An 18,620-nucleotide genomic window follows, 5' to 3' on the forward strand; every position below is an offset into this window, starting at 1 on the left:
CCCAGGTGCCCCCTGAATCTATATTAGTAAGTGAAATTGGGCTGTTTTTGGTTCTACATAAAGGTTGATATCAAGGTTATTCTGGTTTTATAAAATGAACTCAGAGGTGTCCTTTTTTATCATTTTGGAATTTTTTTTCCCCGCTCTTTTTAAATTTTCCTTTTCACCCATTTACTCGTTTTCTGTTTCCTGTTGAGTAAACTTCCTTAATATTATAATTTGCTAAAGGATCATTTTTCTCCTAGTTTTCCTAACATGTATCATATAATTAAGTGATCTCTTCCATTTTAATCTTTATTTGCTCTTACAGCTACTAATTCTTAATCAGCTACATTTTACTCTTTTTCCTCCCATCAATCATGCTCACAGCGGGCTTCTGGTCTTTACAAAGAATCCATAAGCACGTTTTATTTATCCTATAATTTCTTTGTTCCTTCCCATTAATTTCAGATTGTATCTTTATTAAGTTTCTTCTTCCCCATTCTCTTCAGCTTCAGTCTATCAGTCTGAATAATTTCTTATGATAGACACTGACTTCCTTCATTTCTAGACCACCTTCAAAAATAAAAGTCTAGAGCTCCTGTCTGTTGGTTTCAGACATGACCCTGTTGTTTTCTGTATGTTCTTTTTACTGCTTCTGAGAAGGGATGCCATGTATTTTTTTTTTTTTCTTTCATCTAGGGGTTAAGTGAGCATCTCCTGATGTGTAAGCAGCACAATTATTTTTGGCCACTTTCTTGTTGTCTGTTTCTACTTCTCTTGCATTATTATCAGACAATGTGGCTTGGAAACAGATACTTTTCATTCACTGCAGTTTCTTCTGGACCCAATTAAACTTCAAATTTTTGTAAATGTCCCATGAACCGACCAAGAACAGGATATTTTCTACTTATAAGATGCCAATGTTCTAAAACTAGGTGTTATATTGAGTTTGATGACGTATTTTTTTCAATTTCTCTCAGAGTATGCTTATTTTTCTGTTACAGGATCTATCTAGTTTTGAACAAGAGAAAGTAATGTTATCTATCACATTTCTATTTTTATCAAGCTTCCCTAGAAAATGTTAAAATGTTGCCTTCCATCTACATGGACGTTCTTTTTTCATGAATACAGATTTATGATTATTATAAATCTTCCTTGCCAACGTCTCCAGATTTGATGAATACTGTATGTTTAATAAAATTTTAATTAAAATTCCCACAGAGCTTAAAGTCTGAATTATATTATGCGAGCTTAAATTTAATACGGAATACTAAGTGCCTGGGACCAGCCAAGAAAATTACAAGAGAATATTGAGGAGACTTATGTCATCAGACATTAAAATGTTATAAAATGATTATGAACAAGGGTGCCTGGGTGGCTCAGTCAGTTAAGCGTCCGACTCTTGGTTTCAGCTCAGGGCATGATCTCACAGTTTGTGAGTTTGAGCCCCACATAGGGCTCTGTGATGACAGCACCGAGCCTGCTTGAAATTCTCTTTCTTTCTCTGCCCCTCCCCCGCTGTTTCTCAAAATAAACAAACAAACATTAAAATGACTGTGAACGGAGTAGAATCATAATTTGTATAGGATTAGATAAATAACGAGTGGACAGAATAGAAAACTCAGAATCGGATCCCGGCGTATAAAACAGGCTGGTATTTACATTCAGGAAGAAAGGATGGTTTGCTTAATGAGCGGTCCTGCCACTTTCAATTATCCATTTGGAAGAAAATAAAGTTGATTCTCTATCTTACCTCACACCAAGCTCCAAAATAAATTCCAGATGGATAAAAAAAAAAGGTTCATGTAAAAATAATGTTTAGGACCACATTTATGATACTGTATCTACTGCTGAGCATGAGAGAGCGTAATAAACCAAACAGGAATCCCAGGTGCTAAAAAGAATGGGCAGACAAAATTCTGTCTTTTAAAAAGTGGATGGTAAATATGTCATGAAGTGCCTGTAGACAAATGGTAGAAACCATTAGCAATGCACCCAACAGATACAGGGGTAATATCTCTGACGTATAAAGAATGCGTACAAGCGGAGAAGAAAATCGTAAGTGGAAAGAAAATCACAAGAGTCCATTACTAAGGCCGGTAAGGAGGAAAAAATGCTAAGCCTCATTAAGGGTCAGTGAAATAAAAATCGGACAGGTTGCCCATCAAACCCCCTTGTTCTAGGCCCCTGACTGAGGGCCCTAAACGAGAGGAATCCAGGCAGCCAGACCATGGTGCAGTCAGACATTGAGACAGGAGGAGAGAGCTGAGAGGTCCTCATTCTGGAAGCCGCGTGGGTTTTACAAAGAGGTCCTATGGGCTCAGAGTTTTCTTTTCAGCTCTCTCCCAGTGACAGTGCCTCCTTCTGGCATCTACCAGTGATTCTTAAATCTTAGAAGGCGACCCCGGGCTTAGTACTAAGCGAACTGGGATTTGGGACCCTTTGAATCGCTAGAGACGGGATCGTGGTTCTGGGTCCCGCCCGCGGTGGTGATGAATGGTGTCTTCTGTAGTGATGTCTCCCCATCACTCCTGGGGCTGTGCCGATAGGAACAGGTGTTCACTGTGAGACACTACAGCATTTTGGGGAATGAGCTGCGGGCCTCCCCACCCCTCCCGCGTATTCGTTCCACCTGCCAAGCAATGAGTGGACTCTGACTTGTGCTCTAAAATCTCAGAACCCTGGCTGAGAATGCCTGCCTCGTCTCTCCTCTTTCGATGCCCTCTCTCACGGAGCAGCTGGAAGGGTCCCCAAGGAAAGAGACTATCCCAAAGGCTGAGGTTCCCCTCCGAGCCCACATCAGTGCCTTCCTTTCTCTGATTCTTTTCACCTCCTTCTCCCACTCCGTACAGAGCGGGCCAGCGTCCTTCCCTCTGAAGTTTGCCCCTGGCTGTAGACTCAAGCCTGCCCATGGTCTTACCATCCTTCCATTCTCTGGTAGCTGGATTGATGACACCAAAGAGCTCATCGTTTGTGACTGCTTTGGGGTTGAGGTCCACCCAGACGGGGCGACGCTTCATGATCTGATGGGTCTTGTGCAAGGATTTGAGCACCTGAGACTTGCCGGCCCCAGCGTTGCCCACCACGAACACCGAGTGCCGCACTGCCAGGAGCTCCTCCAGCTGGGCCACCTGGGGAGACACGACGTTTATCAGCCAAAGGGACCAACCTCTGCGCTTGCATCCCAAGCGCTCATCCGTGGGGCCAGGCTGGTCCCCAAGGTGAGACCCGATGTCAACAGAGGAAGGGATCCGAGCGAGGGGTCCTAAGTGTGGGGGCAACGTACTTGCTCGCATTCAGTCGTATAATTATTAGTCACCAACTAAGTGCTGGAGAGTGGGGCAGGCGGAGGGAGGTTCAGAGAGGACGTCCCTGGCCTCCTCTGTGAGCTTCTAGGCTAATGGGGAAGCATAATGGTTTGCCGTGATCGAGGGATTTGTGAAGTGTCATGGGAACAGATAGGAAGAAACAGTTGATTTTGTACAGATAGAGGGAACAAGAAAGGCTTCACAGAGGAGGGGGGATTTGAACTGGGCTCCAGGGGTGGGTTTGCCAAGAAGATGAATAGTGGGGGTGGGGGGAATATTCCAAGCAGAGGTAAGGGCACAGACAAAGGCTTGTGGTGCGACAGCACGATGTGGGTGGCCAGATGTTTTGATGAGCCTGGAGTCAAGGAGTCCCTTGGGGACAACAGTGGCACTGGAGCCCTTACGGCTCTTGTTCTGGCTTGCCTCCAGCCTGGCCTTTCCACACCGTTGTGGGGGTACATCCCCTGGAATGAAAATCTGATCATGTCACTGCCATCACTCTGTCCCTTTAGTGGCTCTCCAGAGCTTTGGTGAGGAAACCCCAAATCCTCAGACTGGCTGACGAGGTCCTTTTGCAGACGGGCCCAAGTCAGCTTCCGGCCCATCTCCCCTCCCCCCAGCACGCACATTCCAAGGAGACAACTGGGATTCTTTAACGATGTTCTTTCCCGAGTCTGCACCTTTCAAGACAGGGTACTTTTGATTCAGACCTTCTCCTTTCTCCTGCTTCTTCTGCCCAGACCTGGACGTCCCTCAGCCTGTAGGTACCTACATTCTGGTACTCATCAGTGCCGCAGGGGTTACTCCTCTCCCTATGAGATTCTAAGCCCATTGAAGGCAGGCTAGGAGGGATTTCTCTTCTTTTTTTAAAAAAGTTTTTAATGTTTATTTTTGAGAGAAAGAGGGAGGGAGAGAGAGAGCGAGCAGGGAGGGGCACAGAGAGAGGGAGACCCAGAATCCGAAGCAGGCTCCAGGCTCTGAGCTGTCAGCACAGAGCCCGACGCGGGGCTTGAACTCACAAACCATGAGATCATGACCTAAGCCGAAGTTAGATGCTTAACCGACTGAGCCACCCAGGCGCCCCATGAATTTATCTTTTTACTTCCAGTGTCTAGCAGAGAATCTGGCAAACACCAAGCATTGAACAAGTATTTGCTGAAAATGGGAAGGATGGTTGGAAGGGCCGGGCAGCCCCTATTGTGAAAGGTCTTATACATCTTGGGCTAAGATGTTCAAACTTTAATATAGATCAAGCGTATTTTATTAAAAATTTTTTTTTAAGTGTATTTATTTTTGAGAGGGGGGCGGGGCAGAGAGAACATTGAGCAGGGGAGAGACAGGGAAAGAGGGAGAGAGAGAATCCCAGGCAGGCTCTGCACCGTCAGCATGGAGCCTGATGTGGGGCTTGATCTCATGAACTGTGAGATCATGACCTGAACTGAAGTCGGACACTCAACTGACTGAGCCACCCAGGCACCTCTAGATCAACTATATTTTGCACTGTAAGATCCTTAATGGCTGAGTTAAGTGAACCGAAGAGGTAATGTACTGGATATTGACACAACAGTGGAACAATACAAAGATTTTTCCCCATACGTTTTATTTATTTCCCGTTTTTCAAAAATGATAAAAAGTAATTGCTCTAATTTTTTTTTTTTTTTAATTTGAGAGAGACAGAGAGAGCACAAGCAGGGGAGAGGTGCAGAAGGAGACAGGAAGAGGGAGAGAGGAAGACAGAGGAAGAGGGAGGGAGAAGGAAAAGAGAGAGACAGGGAGGGAGGGAGGGAGAATCTCAAGCAGCCTCTACACTCAGTGCGGAGCCTGACGCGGGGCTCAGTCCCACAACCCTGGGATCGTGACCTGAGCCGAAATCGAGAGTTAGATGCTTAATAGACTAAGCCACCCAGGAGCCCATAATTTGTCTATTTTAAAACAATTAAGTGATACCGGTGTTAAAATGAGTTCTGGGGGATCAGGAGGAGAGCGGCACTACTGAGCTCACTATAAAGGTAGCGGATGAGTGGCTGTTTGGGGAGCAAGATGATTAGCTTCCACTGTGGCAGACTGATTTACTGAGATACTGAGTTTTGCTCTCCATGGAATCCATATTTTTCTCTCCTCTGTCCCCAGCTGTTGCTAGAACTCTGAGTCAGGGCCCAAAAGCACCCAAAAGGGGATTCTCAATGCTGGCTCTCGTTCGCGTCCTTCAGGGACTTAACGCAGGATCTTTCCAGATAAGGAGAGTGTTGGGAAGGGCCTGTGGGAGCTGCCATCTAAAGCTAATATATGCAGGCAAGAGAGTTGGCCACGTGAAGATCTCTGGGCGATGTTCCAGGTAGGGGGACAGTGAGTACAAAACCCTCAGGTTTCAGCTGTGAGCCTGGAGGGCTCAAGGAACAGAAAAGAAAGGTGGGGTGGGGGAGAGTGTAAGAGTGGTAAGCAGAGGTCAGATGTGCAGGAACGGGGACTTGGAATTTTATTCTTTTTTTGTTTGCTTAGGTTTTTTTTTGAGAGAGAGAGAGAGACAGAGGGAGAGAATGAGAGGGGGAGGGGCAGAAAAACAGGGAGACACAGAGTCCGAAGCAGGCTCCCGGCTCCGAGCTGTCAGCACAGAGCCCCATACGGGGCTCGAACCCATGAACCGTGAGATCGTGAACTGAGCCAAAGTTGGACACCTAACTAAGCCACCCAGGCATCCCAGAATTTTATTCTAAGTACAACAGAAAGCATTTGGAGGATTTAAGCATGAAACTGGCCCGAGGGCATTGCATTAAAAAAATGAAGGAGGGGAAAACGGAGCCCTGGTTATCGAACTGAGACTGTCTTCTATTCCTACATCATTTCTTTTTCCCATGAACAACTTCTGACTGCTTCCCTGATCCTGAAAGACTTACAATCACTCTCTAGTTCTATTCACTTCTTTTTATTCACTTCTACAGTGTTATTGAGATAGAATTCAAGTACCATAAAACTCACCCTTTTAAACTGTACAGTTCGATGCTTTCGAGCATATTCACGGGACCGTACAACTGTCACCACCATTAAGACATTTTCTTCACTCCAAAAGGAAAAACCTTACCATGAGTAGCCCCTCCTTACCTCTGACTCCTACCTCAGCTCCGGCAGCCCTTGATATACATTCTGCCTCTATAGACTATTCTGGGCACTTCATACAAACAGATCTAGAACAATATGTGGTATTTTGTGGATGGCCTCTTTTACTCATGACGTTTCCAAGGCTCATCTGTGCCGTGGTGCATACCGGCCCTTCCTTCCTTTATGGTTGAATCAAATTCCGCTGTGTAGGTGGGTCACAATTTGATTATCTGTGTATCAACCGATGGATGGGTCATTTCTATTCTCCAACTATTATGAATCTATCAGCTTTTGACAGTATCCCTGTCCTTCCCTTTCTCTCCTATCTTCAGCCAGACGCATTATACCCTTACATTGCTATGTTTGATAATAGTTATATGTCATTCTATCCATATATCTAGACCTTCTCTATTTTCTGGGATTGTAAGGGTTGAAGACCAATCATGACTTGTGTTTTTATGGCCATAGAGATTTTTCATTGCAGAAGAAAGTAGTTGCCTGGAATGCGTTGTGTTCTCTATGAGCCTGGTGTCATGACCTGACACATGATGTTCTCAGCATTAACCCATGGATACTCTTTTCTTACACTCCACATGTTGATCAATATCAGGTTCTGTTTACTTAAAAAAAATTGGGGGGTGCCTGGGTGGCTCAGTCAGTTAGGCGTCTGGGCGTCTGACTTCGGCTCAGGTCATGATCTCACAGTTTCTGGGTTTGAGCCCCATGTAGGGCTCTGTGTTGACATCTCAGAGCCTGGAGCCTGCTTTGGATTCTCTGTCTCCCTCTCTCTCTCTGCTCCTCCCCCACACATGCCATCTCTGTCAAAAATAAAATAAAACATTCAAAAAAAATTTTTTTTAATTGGGGGATACCTGGGTGGCTCAGTCACTCAAGCATCCAACTCTTGATTTCGGCTCAGGTCATGATCTCCTGGTTTGACCCCGTGTTGGGCTCTGTGCTGACAGCATGGGACCTGCTTAGAATTCTCTCCCCGCCTCTTCTCTGTCTCTCAAAATAAATAAATAAATATTCAGAAAAGTTTCAGACCATGACTTTTTTCTCTTGGTGTTCTAATTGCTTTCCTTTTTCTTTGTTAAAATAAAAGACATTTGCCTTAGAAGTTTAATAAAATTACATAAACTTTCATCATGATGATCTATTCTTGCTTGAGCGTATCCATTTTGAGGTCTTTTGTTGGAGACTGTGAACTTCCTGCCCTGATTTGGATGGATTGCTTTCTAGGTCTGCTGACAGCTATAATGCTAAGGTTTCTTTTTCTGATTCTTGATGTTTTGAAACCCATGGCGTTATTATTTTTCACCCTCAGTTTTCCATAGTATGTCTTCAAGTACCATTCAAAAGGGTGCATAACCCCGATGTCTATAGCAGCATTATTTACAATGGCCAAGATATGGAAGCAACCCGAATGTCCACTGACGGAGGAAATGGATAAAGATGTGGTATACACATACAATGGGATGTTACTCAGCCATAAAAAAGAATGAAATCTTGCCATTTGCAGTGATGTGGACGGAGCTAGAGAACATAACACTAAGCGAAATAAGTCAGTCAGAGGAAGACAAATACCGTATGATCTCACTCAAACGTGGAATTTGAGACACAAATGAGTAAAGGGAATAAAAGGAGACAAATCAAGAAACAGACTCTTAGCTATAGAGAACATACTGATGGCTACCAGCGGGGAGGTGGCCGGGGGAATGGGTGAAGTCAGGGATGGGGGTTAAGGGGGGCACGTTAGTGATGAGCATCGGGTGATGTATGGGAAGTGCTGAATCAATATATTGTCGTATACCTGAGACTAATATTACACTGTATGTCAACTGGAATTAAAAAACAATTTTTTTAACATTTATTTTGGAGAGACAGAGAGCATGAGCAGGGGAGGGGCAGAAAGAGAGGGAGGCACAGAATCTGAAGCAGGCTCTGGGCTCCGAGACATCAGCACAGAGCCCGACACGGGGCTCGAACCCACGCACCGTGAGATCATGACCTGAGCCGAAGTTGGATGCTCACCTGACTGAGCCACCCAGGTGCCCCTCAACTGGAATTTAAATGCAAACAAAACCAAACATCTGTTTCTCCAGCTCTAGAAAGTTCTTTCTAAAATTCCCATTGGTCACACGTTGCATAACCTAGATCAATCTTCTCTGTTATCCGGACTCTTGCATTTTCGGTCTCTTTGTACATCATATCTATTGTATTGTTATACACACATTATATCTACATAAATAAAGACATAAGTATCTCTTATCCTTATAAAACACATATATTGAGGGTTGCCTGGGTGGCTCAGTCAGTTAAGCATCTGACTTCGGCTCAGGTCATGATCTCACGGCTGTGAGTTTGAGCTTCGCGTCGGGCTCTGTGCTGACAGCTCGGAACCTGGAGCCTGCTTCAGATTCTGTGTCTTCCCCTCTCTCTGCCCCTCCCCTGCTCATGCTCTGTCTCTCTCTCCTTCAAAAATAAATAACCATTTTTTAAAAAATTTAACAAAAACAGGGGCGCCTGGGTGGCGCAGTCGGTTAAGCGCCCGACTTCAGCCAGGTCACGATCTCGCGGTCTGTGAGTTCGAGCCCCGCGTCAGGCTCTGGGCTGATGGCTCGGAGCCTGGAGCCTGTTTCCGATTCTGTGTCTCCCTCTCTCTCTGCCCCTCCCCCGTTCATGCTCTGTCTCTCTCTGTCCCAAAAATAAATAAAAAAAACGTTGAAAAAAAAAATTAAAAAAAAAAAAATTAAAAAAAAACATATATTGAATAAAAACAAATGTATATAAAAATGCATTTTTAAAATTACACACATCCATACGTAATTCCCTCCTGGGGTATTTCCTTGACTTCCCCTTCCAATCCCCTTACTGAATTTTGTGTTATCAATGATACAATTACACATTTCAAAGAGCTCTTTACAATTCTTTGATGGTTCTTTTACTTATTTATTTTTACAGCATCTCATTCCATTTTTATGGGTATCATTTTCCTAATTTCCTTCAAGGATACTAATTAGAACTTTCAAAATGTTCTCCTCCTTACTTGCACTGGAGTCAGCTGCTGTGTGTGTGTGTGTGTGTGTGTGTGTGTGTGTGTGTGTATGTGGTATGAGCATGTGCGTGTGTGGGGGGTGTCTGTCAGCTTGCCTTTGTCTCTCGTGCTGTTGGCTTTCTCCAGCATCCGGTGAGCCTCAAGTTTAAATGAAGATCGCTGCCCTGCATTTTCAAGGAGGCTGGGCAGGTGGATATGCTCGGGGTGCCTTCCCAAGATGGGAGCTCGCGGATGTATGTACACGAGGACCATAGACCTTGCAGGTGAGTATGCAGGTGACTGGCCTTCAGGCTGAGGGGCCCCGAGTGGAATAGACAGGCCATAAACTGGGGCACCAACACCCCAAGAGCAGATATAGCCGCCCCCTCCAAGAGTTTATTAGATTACTTTAGACTTTAGATTTATTTAGATTACTCTAGAATTAGATTACTTTAGACTTTTCCTTCCGGCTGCGGGTTAAATGCCTGGCTGTATGTGGTCTGCCTTCTTGGGAATTTGGAACTAGAAGGCAGAGCTGGGAGAAGAGTGTGGGGAACCAGGTGGCAAAATTATAAGGGAAACAGACTTAATGGTCCCCCTTCGGCTGTTGCTGGTTCTTCTTCTCACCCCTGCCCTCCTTCACGACCAACTCCAAGCCCAGAGCTTCCCTCCGGGGTCCGCTTGGGTGGACTGGCCCCCTCGGGGTGGATTCTGGCCTGTAGCCCCTCCTGCCCTGTGTGATCTGTCCACCTGCTTTCACCCTGTTTCCAGGAACTGATGGAACCATCTCCTTCTAGTTTCCACACTCCTTATTCCTTTTTCTTAAAAAAAAAAAAAAAAAAAAAAAAAAAGAACGTATACTATCGCTTTTCAGGGGATCTCAGGATGACATCTCAATCCAGAGCCTCCCGAGGTATCTCTGATGAACTGACTTTCAGGAGTTCAGGTGGAAGGCGCAGACGAAAAGTGGGTGGGAGACAGCATGTTTTAACAGGGAGAATCTGTCTTATCAGAGGAGCAGAAAGCAATCATGAAAAAGGAGAGAGAAAGAAGGGGCAGAACGGGGGCCAGCTGAGTAGGAAAAAATGTAGCAAGTGGCAAAGTAGGGTCATGTTGCCTCGGCAGACTCGCAGAGCGTCCAGGAAGTTGTGGACAGTTCTGATGCTGGGACATGAGCCCCAGAGCCCTACATAGCAGCCGCCTCGTCGGATTTACCTCCCCTCTGAGGATCGGAGCCCTTACGAGGAAAGCCCTTGGTCTGGCATTCAAGGCCCCCCATATCATGCTGCCATATGACCCTTCGAGTCCTACGGCTCCCTCCCGGGCCCCGCTACCTTTTTCCTAGTGACACCGGACTTCTTGCCAGTGCTCACACCGTCTCTGTGTTTCCCCGTCTAGCCCTTCACCGACACTTTTCTTCTACCTGGAAGGCCTTCAAGCCCACCTCTACCTTGAAAAAGTCTATCCTCCACACTTGGGAGGAGGGAGGTTGGGTGTGGGGACAGACAGGCAAAACACAGTCACAGCTGTGAAGGACCAGGTAAAGTTTTGCTTTCCTCTGTGAAATGTAATCTCAGAGATGGGAGCAGACACCAATTTGCAATTCTATTTATATACAGCCGCCGGGGCTTAATCTCAACCAATTGTATTGTATTCCATGCTAGAAAAGCCTCCTGGAGGCTTTTACGGTGCCCCAGGGCATAGAAGGAACAAGGCCCCCTAGTCCATTAACGTCCTCAAGGGGGAGCACGTTCTCGCTCATGAAACCCTCAGTGGCAGATCCTGCAGAAGTAATGGCCGTCCAGCTTCCTCATCTGTAAAGTATCTCACCTGCTCCGTCGGCCTCGGTGGTTGGAGGGGGGACAGGGGAGGGTCAGATGTGATACATAAAGTAAGACACCTGTGAGCTCTCAAGCAGCGTTCACAGAATTCCTAAAGAGATCACTGCATAGGAAAACAATCCAGCCATGCTCCTGTACCCTGGGACCCTCTCTTGTGGCACCTGTCACACCCTGCTTCAAGGTACATTCAAGGTACTTGTGGGCAGATACATCTACTGAAACAACAGTCACGCCTCCTGAAAACGTGACTGTCTGCAAAGGTGCTCAGTAAAAATAACAGACTTACGGAAAAACGGGATTGGGGCGGACCAGTCAAAAGGGACAGAACTTAGAGGGGAGCCTGGGCGGCTCAGTCGGGCGGGCATTCGACTTCGGCTCAGGTCATGATCTCATGGTTTGTGAGTCTGAGCCCCACGTCGGGCTCTGTGCTGATGGCTCAGAGCCTGGAGCCTGCTTCGGATTCTGTGTCTCCCTCTCTCTCTCTGCCCCTCCCCTGCTTGTACTCTGTCTCTGTCTCTCAAAAGTAAATAAATGTTAAAACATTTTTTTAAAAAGTGCAGAACTTTGTATCCAAAGCCCAAAAAATTTTGACAATGCATCCTAATCCTAGTAAAAATGTTAGCACAGTTAAATCGCTAGAGCGTTTGCTCCTTGCCTCATGTTGGCCAATCTTTTCTCTCTCTTGCACGCTATCTTTCTCAATGTTTTTATATTATTTATATATTTTATTTATAAACCACAGTTTATAGTTTATTGTGCAACTTTCCTTAGTAATTTCTACATCCAACATGAGGCTCGAACTCCCGACCTCAAGATCAAGAGTCACATGCTCCTCTGACTGAGCCAGCCAGGTGCCCCTATTTTTTTTCATAGGATTTTTAAAAAGTAATCTCTATGCCCAGTGTGGGGCTCGAACTTGCAACCCTGTGATCAGGAGTTCCAGGCTCCACAGACTAGGCCAGCCAGGTGCCCCAACTGGGGTACCTGTGTGCTTCCTTTTCCAAGAGGTAGGTCATGGGCGCACTCACTTCTAATAAAGACCATTTTAATCATGATTAAAGATCTGTTCTAGACAGAGCCTTTCTCTTTAATCCACTGTTTTAATGCAAGGAGAGAAATGTCTTCACCTGTCCTGAGCATCCTCCAGAAAATAGTAGAAACCACCATGGCTCCAAAGGCCTCGAAACCTATTATACTTTCCCTGAAGTTTCAGATTTTTTTTCCCTGAAACTCTATACGTACTGGTAAGCAGACTCATTTTCTGTTGCTGCTCTAACAAATTACCACAAAAGTATTGGCTTGAAACAACCCAAAGTCATTATCTCACAGCTTAGGTGGTCAGAAGTCCAAAGTGGGTCTCACAAAGTGGGGCAACAAGGTGTTGACAGGGCCCGTCCCTTCTGGGGCCTTCTATGGGAGCATCCATTCCTTGCCTTTTCCAGCATCTAGACGCCTCCCGCATTTCCTGGTGCGTGGCCCCCTCCTCCACCTTCAAAGTCAGTAATGGCTGGTGGAATTTTAACTATGGAGTTACCTGGACACATGTCCTCCAGTGTCCCTGTTTCACTTACAACGACCACCATCATGGGGCACTTGGGTGGTCCAGTTGGTCAAGTGTCTGACTCTTGGTTTCAGCTCAGATCACAATCTCATGGTTGGTGAGTTCTAGCTCTGCATCGGGTTGTGTGCCTACAGTGTGGAACCTGCTTGGGATTCTCTGTTTCTGCCCCTCCCCCACTGGTGCGATATCTCTCTCTCTCTCTCTCTCTCTCTCTCTCTTTCTCTCTCAAAATAAATAAACTTAAATCTTAAAGACCACCACGATTATATAGGGCCACCTAGGTAACCCATGATCATCCTCCCGTCTTAAGGTCAGCCCGTTAGCAGCCTTCATTCCACCTGCAGCCCTCATCTCCCCTTGCCATGTAACATAACGTACATCCTGGGGACTGGGCTGCAGACATTATCCTGCCTGCCACCCTCAGGGTTTGTTTGTTCTTCTTCCTTTAATTGTGAGAAAGCTTGCCCCTGACCACTTCAGAACATTCACAAGCTCGGAAAACTGCCTAAGAACCAGCACGACTTCCAATTTCATCATTGCTCTGAAATCACGTCTGAAGTAGTTCACGGGAAAACAACACGCGCAGCAGCAGCGGAACGGCTCGTGTTCCTCTGCCGGATCGTGAGCCTTCTGATGGCAGGGCCCCGTCCTTCCCTCGCGTTCCCCACCACACATTCTGCACGGTGGGTGCCCCAGTAAAGAGCTCTTGAAACGAATTCCTACTGGGTAGATACATATTTGTACATCTAAGGCAACCCTTTGGATTGAGGACGACCCATCATCCAAGAAAAGCGTTGAGCGACAAGAAGAACTTGGGAGGGAGAAACCCCATGTACCTTGAGAACAAAGTTGTCCTCGGCCTGGAGTTTCAGCTCCACCACAGCCTTCCGAACCAAGGCTTCGAAGTTGAGGTCTCTCCTCCGAGGGACATCCAGGGCAGGAAAGAGGTCCCCAATCAGGCCCATGAACACTGGCACATCATCGGTCACGATCTTGGGGATGTTGAAGTCTCTGAGGGAGCGCATCAGGACCTGGTCCTCGGGGCGGTCAGGGTCTCCTCGCTTCAGGGATCCTGCCACCACCAGCACTGACTTGATGGCCCGCAGGCCCCAGTCATAGTGGTCCTGAGGGAAGGCGGCACAGGTCAGGCCAGAGTCGCTGGGATGCTGAGCGCCACGTGCCCGTGCTGGCGTCCACACAATTACCAGCGGGTCACTTCCGAGGCCAAGGCAGAGGCACAGGGCAAGACCAATGACACGGAACATCAGGGTCACGGGTGATGACAAAGCTGACCCAGAGCATCCCGGGGGCTGGGGGTCGGAGAAACCAAACAGAACCACTTCCCGACCCACCTGGCTTCTCCTTGTACATTCAGAGAGCTGAAGGGTATCCGGGAGGCAGCCATGTTGGCTTAGATATGGCGGAGGCTGAGCTCACAAGCTCTACACCTTGGAGGCCTCCAAACTCTCTGAGGAAAGCAACTGAAAACAGTCACTGGTAGCAACCAGTAGAAAGGAAATTCCAAGAGTTTAAGCAAGAGACGGGGGGCTTGGATTGAAGGTGGTAGAAAGAAAACGAGATGAATTTGAGAGAGGGCCAGAGCGGGCAACGAACAACAGCTCGTCCGTGGTGAGGTGCAGGGCTGTGGAAGACGAAAATGCCGAGGAGGACTCCCAGGGTTCCAGAATCAGCAAGCAAGTGACGTAGTGAAGCAAGGAATGTGGGAGAAGCGGGCTGGGGTGGGGTGGGGACCTGTGGCAGAAACCAGTGAATATGAGGGTTTGGAGGTCACAAGAGAGGCTCAGGGTGGAGTTGTGAATGTCGGCCGCTGGCCTGGACGTTAGTGGTGGTGGGGAATCTACGGAAAGAATGCAATCACCAAGGGGGCTGGGAAGCATGAGGCAACAGGAGAGGTTTTTAAAGAAATCCACCTTGGACAGATTTCACAGGGCCGGGTGTTCCCCGTGCTGTGGCAGCAAAGATGGTCCCTGTGAGCCCTGGACGGAGGAGACACTCAGTGGGAACAGCCCAAGGAAGCCTGACTGGCTGTCCCGGCCACCAAGAGATTCTCTGTCACATCCCGTGCAGAGCCCAACATGGACCTGAACTCACGACCCTGAGATCAAGACCCAAGCTGAGATCAAGAGTTGGACACTTAACTGACTGAACCACTCGGGTGCCCCCTTCGGCATTTTTTTTTTTAAGTTTATTTATTTTGAGATAGAGACAGCACGAGCAGGGGAGGGGCAGGGAGAGAGGGAGAGAGAGAATGCCAAGCAGTCTCCAGGCTCTGAGCGGTCAGCACAGAGCCTGACATGGGGCTCAAACCCACAAAACTGGGAGATCATGACCTGAGCAGAAACCAAGAGTCAGAGACGTAACCAAATGAGCCACCCAGGCGCCCCCTTCGGCATGTTTTAAGGTGCTATTCCTGTCTGGGGGCCTGCCCTAGGCAGCAGCCACATTTAAGGACAAGTGATGAGGTACATGGGATTCGATGACTCACTATCTCCCCAACCCTCTCCCCCATCTCGTGTCCCTCTGGGTAGAGACCGTTCCCTCCAAGGGAGTTTCGTTGGCCACTGAGGTGTTTCCCACGGGACACGGGTGGTCGATGAGGTGCTAAGTAGTCTGTGAAAAAAAATAAGTTTGGGGGCCGAATAAGATTTTTTTTTAACGCTAAGAAAATGAATACGAATCTTTGTTGTGGAAGTGTGCAGGACTCGTACTATGCTTATGGGCGCATTGACAGAAGGCTCTAATGTTTCCCTATGACATCGGCCCCGAGCCCCGTCCAGAGGTGGGGCGATCACACGTGACTGGTGGTCCAGCGTCACTAGAGAGAGTACCTGTTTAGAGAGCAGCTCTTTGCACAACCGATAAAGGGTGATGAACTTTCTGGCTAACGCCCGTGCTTCAATGAATCCTTCTGCCACCAGCATGATCTCACAGATCAACTCGAAGTCTGGAACCACCATCGCGCAAGGCCTGTGAACAAGGGGGCAGAGGGCCAAGACAGTTTTCCTAACCATGGCTGAAAGGGGGCGGTGTTGGTAAGACAACAGACACTGGCTGCGATCACGGACAGAGGCATCTGTGAGGATAAACACTTGGCCCTTAGCAATGGTTTCGTCTAAGACTTCCAACTTAGGGATGAAGTGATGAAGGATATGGGACGTGAGTTGTCTTGTCCAAGGTGATGGGTGATAGTAGCAGGTGGGGACAGGATCGGGGCTACAGCTCATGTTGTAACCTGGGTCCAGTGAGCCTTCCACAGGCACAGATTAGTAAAGCTTTGGTAATTAGTAATTTATTAGATTAGTTTTTCCTATAATAGATTAGGGACTCCGGTTGAAGAATCGGGTCTCTCCTGGGGTCTACGAGAATCTATATCTCATTTTCAAGACGTGCGTCTCCTCCAAGCCTAGACGCTCGAGGCCTATTCTGTACTTATGTGCGTACAAATGTAAGTATCTATTGCCAAGGTCTCAAGTAAATACCCATTAACCCCATCTTGCCACAAAACGGTATATAGGGGAATTTTTTGTCTTTCTGTAAGGATTTACTTTGATTTTTTTTTCCTGCCTGGCTCTAGAAACATTTGATTGCAAAATCACTTATTTTTCAAGTTAATTTATTAGGTATATACCAGGAGCCTAAGGTCATTTACAGTTCTTTAATCGCATTTTCCCCATGCAAATATAAGACTTTCACTAACATATAGCTCAAGAAAATTTTTCCTTTAAATTATTTTTCATGGCATTCAGATTCTCAACCTGAAATATTTTGCAACCTGAAATAAGGTTAAACATGCATCCATATAATAGCATGCAACACGGCCGTGGAAAATAATGCTATAGAAGGAAAACTATTTAATGGTAAGGGAAAAAATTTTTTTAATGTTTATTTATTTTTGAGAGAGACAGAGCGTGAGTGGGGGAAGGGCAGAAAGAGAGGGAGACACAGAATCCGAAGCAGGCTCCAGGCTCTGAGCTGTCAGCACAGAGCCCGAAGTGGGGCTCGAACCCACGAACCAGAAGATTATGCCTGAGCTGAAGTCTGATGCTTAACCGACTAAGCCACCCAGGAGTCCCTGACACAGGAAAATATTAATTAACGAAGGCAGGATACCAACTTGTACAGGGTCTTATCCCAAGTTCAAAAAAGGAATATACTCTGCCCACTCAAGGTCAGAAGGAGGAATGCCAAAGGGTCACACGATCTCTGCATGAAAGCATTCAGATGGGGAGGGCCGAGGTTCTGGAATCAGACCGACTGGGTTAGAACCCCAGTTCTGTGGCTTGCTCCTTGGGCTACTGGCTAACCCCGGTGATCATGATTACTACCCTGGGCCTTTGCGGACTCTGTTTTCTCCCTGAACAAGGGGGGCACGAATAGTGTCTTCCTCACAGGGCTTTTTGAAAACGAGGGGTAAAAGCAGATGTTTCTATTTATCGCTTTTTTTTAATGTTTTTATTTATTTAATTTGAGAGAGAGAAAGAGAGAACAGGGGAGGGGCAGAGAGATAAGAAGAGAGGGAATCCCAAGCAGGCTCCACACCATCAGCACAGAGCCCAACGTGGGGCTCGAACTCACGCACCGTGAGATCATGACCTGAGCCAAAACCAAGAGCAGGATGTTCAACCGACTGAGCCACCCAGGTGTCCCTGTATTTAGTGTTTCTATAAATATTTTCTCTGCCCCCCGCAACCCCCAATTTTCTTCTATACATAAATGTTGCCTTTACACTCAGGGAAAAAGAAACGTAGAGTAGTCCTGACCAGGGTGGCAACCCACCTCCATTACTGTTTGCAACCCAAGTGCATTTAACACATAACTTGCTGCAAACAAACAACAAACCTATTCTGTGCCATCCGTTCAGGCCTGGTGATGTTCCATTAGGAACAGTCCAGTAGGCAGAAAATCAGAAGCCGGGAGGCCTCTTTATTTTGTTGGGCTGACTTTGCTTTCCCGAGAAAAAGAATGGAGACCCCAGCCCCTTCTAGAAAATGCATTGGCATTTTCTTATCACAATAAAGAAGATTTAAACACATGACAATATCCACTGGCGGCGGCCAAGGCGAAAGAAAAGATACGTGTTCTCACACATCGCTACCAGGAATGTAAGTCGGCACTGCTCTTTCTAGAAAGCCATTTGTCAGTGTGCATCAGGAGCCTTAAAAACGTGCCTCCCCAGTTAGCTCTGTGATTCTACTTCTGGGAAGCTTAGCCAAAGAAAATCATCACGCATACAGAAAAAAAGACTGAGGTACATAGGTGGACATCACAGCATTATGCATAAATTTGTCTTAAGTGCTAGACACAGTCCTAATGTTTAAATATGGAGGGTTACTTAATTACGCCATGGACCTCACACTTGATAGAATAACGTGTAGTCACGAAAGATTTCTTAAGACCATCTAACAGAAGAGGTTATTTGTGATAGGATTACGATCGAGTATAAAACGAAAAAACAAAACAGTATGAAACTGTGGGGGGGGGGGCGCCTGGGTGGCTCAGTCAGTTAAGCGTCAGACTTCAGCTCAGGTCATGATCTCACGGTTCGGGAGTTCGAGCCCCATGTGGGGCTCTGTGCTGACAGCTCAGAGCCTGGAGCCTGCTTCGGATTCTGTGTCTCCTCTCTCTGTCCCTCCCCTGCTCTCTCGCTCTCAAAAATAAAATAAAACATGAAAAAAAATTAAATTTATAAAAAGAAACCGTGTGTGGACCACAAGTCCATGACTTTAAAATATGCATATTTTGGGGCGCCTGGGTGGCTCAGTTGGTTGAGCGTC

General features: G+C 46.7%; 1 protein-coding gene across 1 annotated transcript in view; it reads right to left on the reverse strand.

Annotated features, from left to right (window-relative positions):
* The window catches only part of DNAH9 (dynein axonemal heavy chain 9), a 333,637-nt gene that overhangs the window by 187,010 nt on the left and 128,007 nt on the right, over positions 1-18,620 (reverse strand). The window contains 3 exon segments of the mRNA XM_053893249.1: positions 2,903-3,113; positions 13,662-13,949; positions 15,675-15,813. Coding sequence (XP_053749224.1) covers positions 2,903-3,113; positions 13,662-13,949; positions 15,675-15,813 — 638 coding nt within the window.

This window comes from Panthera pardus, unplaced genomic scaffold, assembly GCF_024362965.1.
Source record: "Panthera pardus isolate Hobbes unplaced genomic scaffold, ASM2436296v1 HiC_scaffold_3, whole genome shotgun sequence".
Lineage (NCBI taxonomy): Eukaryota > Metazoa > Chordata > Mammalia > Carnivora > Felidae > Panthera > Panthera pardus.